The sequence below is a fragment of the Myotis davidii genome, unplaced genomic scaffold, assembly GCF_000327345.1.
Source record: "Myotis davidii unplaced genomic scaffold, ASM32734v1 scaffold1711, whole genome shotgun sequence".
Lineage (NCBI taxonomy): Eukaryota > Metazoa > Chordata > Mammalia > Chiroptera > Vespertilionidae > Myotis > Myotis davidii.
The window spans coordinates 251,195-261,392 of record NW_006282377.1 but is presented as its reverse complement, the minus strand read 5'-3'; the positions used below and the strand labels follow the sequence as shown (position 1 = coordinate 261,392).

The following is a 10,198-nucleotide window of genomic DNA, read 5'->3' as shown; positions in this document are numbered from 1 at the left end:
CCCCAGTCGGGGGCTGTGCCTGTCCCAAGGGACGTGGCTGTCTGCCATGCGGTCTCCCTCCGACCCTCTGAGCTCAGAGGTCTGGCAAACTTTCCTGCCCAAATCCCTGTTTTTTTTTGGTTTTTTTTTTCCTTTCCAGGAAATCCCTGGTTTTGTTTTTTTTTTACCTTTCCAGGGGAGTTCTGCCCTTCCCGCCTGCAAACCGTCTCACCAGCTGAGCAATTTCGCCAATGGTGGGTGGGTGTTATTAGTTTCAGCTGCTCACTCCATTTGCTCCGGGACACGACCTGGGACACGTCTGCCTATATCGCCGCCGTCTTCCTCCAATGTTTCAGTATTTTGTTATTTTAAAATATTTAGATGTTTATCATTTAATCCTGCAATGCTGTAAAGTTTTAAGTTACCATAGATTTTGGAAAATTATCTATAGGCATATGAGGCTGGAGAAAAGAAACGGGGTGGGGGGGGAGGCGGGGGAGGAAGCAGGCTCAGCAGCATGTCCCCGGGTCTCTAGCCACTTGGATTTAAAACTGCCACATTTTTCCTTAGAGATAACATGTTAAGGTTTAGATGGTAATGAGTTCATCTTCTGATAGTAGCAGGACTGTTAAGTAAGTGTTTGCAGTTTTTTAGTAAAGAAAGGTGTTCATTGGGAAGGGAGTTGAGAAGGCAGTGAGGTAAGAGTTGTTTCAGAGCATTAAAGGGATGAAAATCCTGTGTTGTGATCAAAAAGCTTCAATGTGTCATAGAGGGTCTTTGCAAGAAGACTAAATTTGGGAACCCAGAGGATAAAGTATTCAGTGATGCCAAGAAAGGAGCCTATTTCTTATTAGAGGACGGGACAGTCATGGAGGAGATAAGGTGTTTAAGGCCCAAGATACTGGCTCAGCTCTGTGGGGTGAGAGTGAAACTGAGGCAGGTGACTGTGGTTTGGGAAAACTGGGTTTTATGAGGGGATGTAGGGTAGCCCTGGTCGGGCACTGAGGTAGAAAGAGGAAAGGGTGGATAAAAGGAGTGTCTAGTAAGATGCAATATAGAGGAGAGATGGCTAATGGCTGAGAGATTAATCCATAAACCTCCATAATAGAGGTTGAGGGGAGGACAAGGGTCCCAGTCAATTTGGGGAGGGCAGAATAAGTGATCCCCATGTCAATTAAAAAGAGATTGTCTTACCTGCCACCACAATCATTACCCAAGGCTCTGGCCTGGTGATGTAAGTTTGTGGGGCCTCATTGGGGCCTGGGCACCTTCAGTCTTTGGTGGCCAGTCCCAGGAGGTCTGGGAGCTCCAAACTGCACCCAGAGGGTGCCCGGGCTGGACTGTCCAAGGTCCGACCTGGAGGGGCCATACTACAGTCTGATTTCCAGTGGCCTTTCCTTCCATACCTTGGGCAGGGCCCAGGAGGGGATCTTGGGTTTGAGCAGGACTTGCCCCATTGTCCTTCTTTGTTGCATTTGAAGCATGGGACTGGAGGAGGCTTAGCCCCTGAGTTACCCTTGGTTGGAGGACTGGCACTTTGTTTGGGGTTCATGAAAGCGGTGGCTAGGAGCTGAAAGGCCTCCTCTGGGCCTCGGGTTTTGCCTGATCTCGCCTTTGTTTTGAATCTGGGTCTTCTCGTCTCTATTATTAAAGACCTTAAAGGCCAAGTTAACAAGATTTTTTGAGGGGTTTGTGGACTTATGTCTATTTTTTTTAAGTTTGCAGCATATTTTGGGGGCTGAATGGGATATAAAATGGGTATTCAGAGGAAGGGTTCCCTCTGGGGAGGTGGGTTTAAGATGGTACATTTCTGTCAGGCCTCCATGAGGCAGGAGAGGAAGAGAGCTGGGTTTTCGTCAGGGCCCTCAGTGATTTCATTGTTTGTCATAGTTGACCCCTTTATGGGCAACCTTTTTTGAGTCAGGCAATGAGACAGGTGATTATATGGCTACAGAACTGGTGCCCTGGAGAAGTAACCTGATAGTCTCATCTCGGGTCAGTTCTGAGAAATGCATCAATACCAAGAGGGTTTGCTGCCACATTCTGTCTATGGAGGATATTGGCATGGCCCTGATCAGCTATCCAAATGCACTCCCTCTCTTCTGGGTTTAGGGAGGAGGACAGGATGACTTAAATGTCGTGCCAGGTCAGGTCATAGGATTGGGTCAGGTACTCAATTCCTTAGTAAATGTGGTCAGGTAAGTGGAAAAAGAACTGACACCTCTCAATCTGTGTGAGATTGGACATAGAGGATGAGACGTGGACTTGGACTATGCCCTCAGTTCCTGCTACCTCCCTCAGGGGTGGAATGGGCATGGGAACAGAAGTGGCTATTGAGGAAGGCAGTCTTTGGGTTAATCGAGAGTGAGTGTTAGGGGGGAAAGGGCTGTATTAGAATTCAGGTTCTCGGGATTTGGGCTCTGAGGGGCCTGGGGAGAAGGTGGTTGCTGTTAGGAGGGTCTGTATTTTGGGAGCGTGTAAGTGGGTGGAGGTCGGTGGTTTGCTGGGTCAAAAGTAGATTCAGAATCAGAAGTGTTAGGGGTATGATGTTTTGTGTGAAGGAGAAGAATCTGATGGGTAGAGAAGGACTGACAGAGAGAGGGTCGGGACCGGAGGATGCAAAAGGCCTGGACGTAGGGAATCTCTGACCATTTTTCATTGTGGTGACAGAAATATAATTGCTCAGTGTGTTAAAATTGAAAGTGCCATTTTCAGGCCATTGAGGCTAGTTTATATTGTGGCCACATAGTGTTACAAAATAAAATGAAGTGCTTGAGCGTGATCTTCCCCATGAGTGTGCAGAGGGAGTATAGTGTGGCCCATGAGAGAGGACGGGTGAGTCACGGACCACAAATCCAAAGGTGACTGTTTAGGGCAGGCATCCCCACTGCTAAACAAACTACCACAAGAAATAAGAGGCGACTCCCTGGACTGGGCATCTCCAATCCAGAAGGACCCAAAGCCAAATGGCTGAGGAGTCTTCTGGCCTAGCACTAGGACTTTCAAGACCAGAGGCTTTTGAGAAGTCAGTGAGAGAGAGAAGGCAGAAGATTCAAGATGAGGGAATTTATGGAATGTCACTTACCTAGATAAGATTGGCCAGTGTGGAATGGATAATCAGCAATGGAGAAAGAGAGGTTCTTGATCCAGCATTCTCCTTTGCTGGCTTGGGAGGGTGCGGGGGTGGTGTCCATAAGGGAGGAAGGCCTAATCGAGGCCGGCCATCATGTCACCTCAGTAGGATTCGGTGATAAAACCCAGGTGGAGCTGCCGCTGCCTACTGCTCTCCGAGTAGCAAATTCATGGTGTCTGAAGCCAGGGCGATGGCTCCCCATCCCCGTGGAACCCCCTTGGGTTTCAGCACCAAATATTATGGTCACCGAAGGAGGAACACATGAGGCCAAAGTGGTAAGGAATTATAAATTCATTAGGTCATCTGGATACCAGGTGGGCTGAGCCCCCAAATGGCACTAGAACCCAAAGACAGGGCGTCAGAGGTTTTTAAAGGACTCTAGGCGGGCTTTTTCTGGGTGGAGAATTCTCTGTGGAGGTTTGTATTCTGGGAAACTCCAGAGAGGAGAGATAATGGTCTTAGCAAGTGGAATGTGGCCTAAGCAAGTGCAATGCCCATTGTGAAGTGGCCTAAAGGTCAGTTCCCAGAGGAGGGGGGATCGATTCAATTATTTGATCAGACCCAACAGGAGCCAAAATGAGAAAACAAAGAAACATGTTTCAAATGAAAAAAGGACAAAACTCCAAAAAAGAAGAAAGAAAGAAAGAAAGAAAGAAAGAAAGAAAGAAAGAAAGAAAGAAAGAAAGAAAGAAAATGGAGACAAGCAATCTACCAAATGCAGAGTTCAAAACACTGGTTATATGGGTGTTCAATGATCTCACTGAGAACTTCAACAGGAGTCAGGAAACATATAAATGGAGAGAGAAAACATCTTTAAACAGAGGTTAAGAATGAAATATCTGAAATGAAGAATACATTAGAAGGAATCAACAGTAGATTAGAAGCAGAAGTTCAAAGAAGCAATTTTGAAGACAACAATTTTGAAAACAATTGGAACAGCAAAACAAAAATTAGGATAATTTAAGGAGCCTCTGGGACAACATCAAGTGTATCAATATTCACATCATAGTGATAGCAGGAGAAGAGAGAGAGAAAGGAATTGAAAACTTATTTAAATAAATAATGACAGAAAACTTCCCTAACTTTGCAAAGAAAATAGACATACAAGCCCAGGAAGTACTGAGAGTCCTATAGTCCTAAACAAGATGAATTCAAAGAGGCCTACATAAAGTCGCATTGTAATTAAAATGCCAAAGGTTAAAGACAAAGAGAGAATCTTAAAGCAGAAAGAGAAAAGCTGTCAGTTACTTACAAGGAGATCCCAGAAGACCATCACCTGATTTTGGTCATAGAGAACATTTTATGAACTTAACCCTAAAGGCAAGGGAAGTAAAGCAAAAATAAATGAATGGGACTACATCAAACTAAAAAGCTTCTACACAGCAAAAGAAACCGACAACAAAACAAAGAGGTAGCTAACCAAATGGGAAAAGGTATTTGCAAACAATAGCTCCAACAAATGTTTAATATCCAAAATATAAAAAGAACTCAATAAAACTCAGCACCAAACAACCCAATCAAAAAATGGGCAGAGGACCTGAACAGAATCTCTCCCAAGAAGACATACAAACAGCCAACACATGTGTGAAAAGATATTCAACCCCACTAGCAATTGGGGAAATGCAAATCAAAATTACAATGAGATACCACCTCACACCTGTTAGAATGGCTATTATCAATAAGACAAGTAATAACAAGTGTTGGAGAGGTTGTGGAGAAAAGGGAAGCCTCATTCACTGCTGGTGGGAATGTAGACTGGTACAGCCACTATGAGAAACAGTCTGGCAATTCCTCAAAAAATTAAGAATATAGTATCATATGACCCAGCAATCCCTCTCCTGCATATATACCCCCCCCCAAAAAAAACCCTCCAAACATGTATTAACAAAGATATATGCACCCCTATGTTCACTGTAGCATTATTCACAGTAGGCAAGACATGCAAACAACCAATGTGTCCTGTGACAGAGGACAGGATAAAGAAAATGTGGTACATATACACAAGGAATACTACTCAGCCATAAGAAAAGATGAAATACTGCCATTAGTGACAACATGGATGGACCTTGCAAATGTTATGCTAAGTAAAATAAGTCAGGTAGAAAAAGCTAAGAACCATATGATTTCATTCATATGTGGGATATAAAACTGAAACTCATGGACGCAAACAGTAGTGTGGTGGTAGCCAGAAGGAAGTGGTGGGAGCATGGGGGTTAAAGGGACCTAATATAAGGTGATGGAAGATGAGTTGACTTTGGGTGGTGGGCACACAGTGCAATAAACAGTTCTTGCAACATAGAAACCCACACCTGAAACCTGTATGATCATATTAACCAATGTCACCCCCATAAATGTAATTTTTTAAAAGAGGGATAAATAAGTGAGATATATATATAAAATTGAATAGTACTTGGCCAAAAAAAAAACAACAACAATTAAATCTTACTATTTGTGACAACATGGATGTCTATTATACTAAGTGAAATAAGTCAGACAGAGAAAGATAAGTATCTTCTGGTTTCACTTATATGTGGAGTCTAAAACATAGAATAAACAAACAAAGCAGAAAACTCATAAATACAGAGAACATTTTGAGGTTGCCAGATGGGAGTGGGGTTGGGAGAATTGATGAAAAGGTAAAGGAATTAAAAACTACACATAGGTAGTTACAGAATAGTCACAGAGATGTAAAGTACAGCATAAGGCCGTGATGGCGAACCTAAGACATGCACGTCAGACGTGACATGCGAACTCATTTTTTTGGTTGATTTTTCTTTGTTAAATGGCATTTAAATATATAAAATAAATATCAAAAATATAAGTCTTTGTTTTACTATGGTTGCAACTATCAAAAAATTTCTATATGTGACACAGCACCAGAGTTAAGTTAGGGTTTTTCAAAATGCTGACACGCCGAGCTCAAAAGGTTTGCCATCACTGGTGTACAGGCAGTCCACAGCGCCTGCATTTTCTGTCTGCAGGTCAAACAGTGCCTGGCAGATGGGAAGAGTCTAGAAATGTTTGTGAATTTAATGTAATCATGAGGACAATATGGAAACCTAGTGGGAGAGTGTTTGCTCTAGAAATGTACACAAACAGCCTCCTTAGGTCATCCTTTCCTTTCTAATCTTAGGTTCAGGTGACCTTGATTCTCCAATGATGTTGGACTCTGGAGAGATCATTGACACAGGATCTGATTATGAAGATCAGGTAATTAAAACCTAAAAACATTTCGCTGTTTAAGTAGTTTTAATTTTAGCCTTTGTTAATGTTTCATGAAAATTAGAATTACAAATCTCAGCATTTTCACTTCCATGAGCCTGATACCTATTAAGAAATTCCAAATCCCAAAAATACTACAATTTGTCAGTCACAAAATAGTCCTGGAAATGTAAAGTACAGCATAGGGAATATAGTCAATAATATTATAATAACTATGTATGGTATCAGGTGGGTACTAGACTTATCAGGCTAATCACTTGGTAAGTTATATAAATGTCTAGTCCCAATATTGTATACCTTAATAAAATATTGAATGTCAACTGTAATTGAAAAATTTTAAAAATTATCCTAAAAAACTTTGTCACTGTGAATAACTGAATATTTGAAAACATAAAGGATTATACATGTTTATAGCCTGAATAACAGTCTTACCTCTTTAGTATCTGGGTGAAACCCATGTTCATAATCAATACCTGGATCAGGGAGTTAAGGCAACAGGTCTGTCCAATGTTGTGTAAACCAACTGGGCCTGTAAGGAAAACAGAAAAAATACTGAGGACAAGGACTAGCTAAGGGATTTAACAGAAGTCATACTTTTTTCTGGAATCTACTTAAGGACATGAAATCCTACAAAGTACTCTCAGAGGCACAAAGAAATCACTAGGGAGCTTGCAAAATAATTGGGGAGAAGAGATAAAGCATGAACTCTGAAAAGTAAAATAGTAATAAAAGTTTAGTCATCCATTAGGAAAGAGAGATGTCACAAGACTTGTATTACTTATTGTCAAATGTGTAGTACAAGCCATTGTTGTATGAGCAAAGGAAAAGTGAGAAAGATTACAGAAAGTGTACCTGGGAGAATTATGAGTTCCTGCCAGAGTTGAGTCTGGGCATCTACAGGGCTCAGGGATAAGAGTAATTTTGGATTCCAGTGGAAAGACCCTACCCAGTTCCCACCTCATGGTTGGAGAAATCAGAAGAAAGCTTTGGGAGAATTCCACTAATCTAAATTCACCTCCAGGGGCTGGAAGCCAAAAGAAACTTATGAGACAACCAAAAGATGGCATTTCTCTAACCCACTTGCAACTAAACATAGCCTTTTAAACACAGCCTTGGGTTCCACAGACCCCACAAAGGTGAATAATTTAAGAGGGTGGTCTGGTTGGTTAGAGCTTTATCCTGTTCACCTAAAGGTTGTGGGTTCAATTTCCAGTGAGGGCACATACCATGTTGTGGGCTTCATCCCCAGTCAGGGTGCATAGGAGAGACAACTGACCTCTCTCTCTCTCTCTCTCTCTCTCTCTCTCTCTCTCTCTCTCAATCAGTGAAAGCAAATCTTTGGGGGTGGGTTTAAAAAAAAGAGGTAGCAAGTACCACTAATATCAGGATCCCTGTGGAAAGGGCTCTGGTGCACATGAGATAAGGCAATAAGAATGTAAAAATCCAGAGTAGCAGGTAATCACAGATATACACTCCTGAATCAGCAGAAGCACTTGCCTGTAGACATACTTGCACACAGGTACAACAGTAAAGACAGGAACTAACTGCTACTATATGATCTAAAGAAGTTTCCACAGATTATCTCATTTATTCTCTCAACAACTGTATGCTCGTAGTACTATGGTTATTCCCACTTAAAAATGCAGAAATGGTGGCACAAGGGATCGGGAGTCATTAACCACAAAGCTCTACTGCTTCAGAGTATAGTGAGTAAACAAAATGTTTCTAAATTGTCAAAAATTGAAAAATGGGAGGGAGGTAATGACCCTGAGGGCAGTTCCAGGCATCCAAGTGTTTTGGTAGCTTCTCCCTCTTCTTCATGTTGCTGTTCTCTTGCTTCTTCTCAACAGGGTCTGCTGAGAAATGTTGAGACTCAGCCAGGACTGATTGGCAAATTTCTTTAGGAACCCAAACACCTTGCCCATTAGTGATCATGCCAAAATCTCCAGACCCTTGGCTGGCAGTTCTTCAGCACTGCATGACCTCACTTCTGGGAAGCGTTCTCATGAGTCAGCCTTGGTGGGACTTCTGCGAAAATACACGACAGACAGTTAAGGGTAAGCAAAGGGAAAAGTACATTCAAGAGATCAGTTCTGTTTCAAGGAGCCAAGTCTTGGAGGGAGATGTATGGAAAGACTGGCTCACAAAGCTCTAGGGCTAGAAATGAGAACCACGCTACACACCCACTCTCCTTGTCCCACATGTGAGGAATGCCCCATTTTCTTCCACCAACCACTCCCCACCAAGGTTCGCCCTTCTGACAAATGGTACAATATTCACCAAGCATTGCATATTAGAGACTGATGTCCCCTTGCTCCTCCTTCCCAGGCCCAAAAAAACTGAGGTCTGTCAATTCTACTGCCTAAAAGCTTCTCACAATCACTCCCCTTTCTCTCCATACCCTTGACTTCCTGGTATAAACAAATAATAAGGAGAGCGGCTTTAAAATGAAGTTGGAGCTGCCATGCCAGAAGAGCTGCTGTGCAGGTCTTATGCCTCAAACCTTTGGAATGTTCAAACAGTGCAAAATAACCTTTGGACTGGGACTAAAGCAACAGTGTATCTCAAAGAATTGTTTGCAAAGATAACAAGAAAGCAGTATTATGATTAAGGGCCTGATGGCTACCAGACCAAAATTTAAAATATTGTTTAGCATTAGTGACACAAGATTAGCCTATCTGCACCAATAAAACTGCCTTTCCTTCTCTTTCTCATGCATATCCCTTGCCTCTGTGTCCTAATCAGAATATTAATTGGGTTGCCCCCTGAATCAGAGCTTCCTGAACAGCTGTTCTTTGATCACAAACAAAAATAAAAAAATGCATATTGCCTCTTACTTTGGCCTTTTGTTTTTAGGGTAAGACTGGAAAGCCTGTCCTGGCTCCCCTCAGACACTTTGCACACAAAGCTTTTAAAATATTTGATTCATCATATTCTAACTAGAGGCCCGGTGCACAAAATTCATGCAGTGGGTGTAGGGGAGGGTGTCCCTCAGCCCAGCCTGCACCCCCTCTATCCTGGAACCCCTCAGAGGATGTCTGACTGCCAGTTTAGGCTCAATCCCTTCTCCCAATATAGGATTGCTGGCTCCCAACTGCTCGCCTGTCTTCCTGTCTGACTGCCTCTCACCGCTTCTGCCTGCCAGCCTGATCACCCCTAACCACTCCCCTGCCAGCCCGATTGCCCCCAACTTCCCTCCCCTGCAGGCCTGATCGCCCCCAACTGCCCTCCCCTGCAGGCATGGTCACCCCCAAATGCCCTCCCCTGCCGGCCCAATTGCCCCCAACTGCCCTCCCCTGCTGGCCATCTTGTGGCGGCCATCTTTTGACCACATGGGGACAGCCATCTTGTGTGAGGGTGTGACAGTCAATTTGCACATTACCTCTTTATTATATAGGGTGTGGGGAAGAGCTGCCTCTTCTGTGAGTGAGTGCACCATTCAGACTCCTGCAGGACAGACACCATTCCCCAGGTGGAGGGGAGTGTCAGTGGTACACAATTCCCACCTGGGTCTCTCAGCTAGAAACACTGGCTCGATCTCTATTCAGTGAGCAAACAAGGAGCAGATATAAAGTCTTTAACACCTTGCCTCAAGGTAAAATAGCTCTGAAGGGTCAGTCATCCAGCTCCAGAGCTCCCCTTAAGATCTTCTGAGGCCTCTGTTGCAATTGTCAGGCAAGTCACCTCTTCCTTCCTCCCATCCCTGCTTTGCTCACCCCTCTTAGTCATTAATTCAAAGGGCACTAAATCTCCTGAACGCACATCTCAGACAGAGCCTTAGTGTCTAAACTGACATCCAACTATGGGCACTGTGTATTTTCAACTGCTCCAAATACACTCTGCATAGTGCATAGGGCATTCAAT

The 10,198-nt window shown here is 43.3% G+C and overlaps 1 protein-coding gene across 1 annotated transcript in view; it reads right to left on the bottom strand.

Annotated features, from left to right (window-relative positions):
* Positions 1-8,358, bottom strand: part of USP18 (ubiquitin specific peptidase 18) — an 84,654-nt gene extending 76,296 nt beyond the window's left edge. Inside the window, 3 exon segments of the mRNA XM_006752823.1 lie at positions 6,767-6,863; positions 8,101-8,229; positions 8,232-8,358. Coding sequence (XP_006752886.1) covers positions 6,767-6,863; positions 8,101-8,229; positions 8,232-8,259 — 254 coding nt within the window. The 5' untranslated portion in view covers positions 8,260-8,358.
* Positions 8,359-10,198: the final 1,840 nt, after the last annotated feature.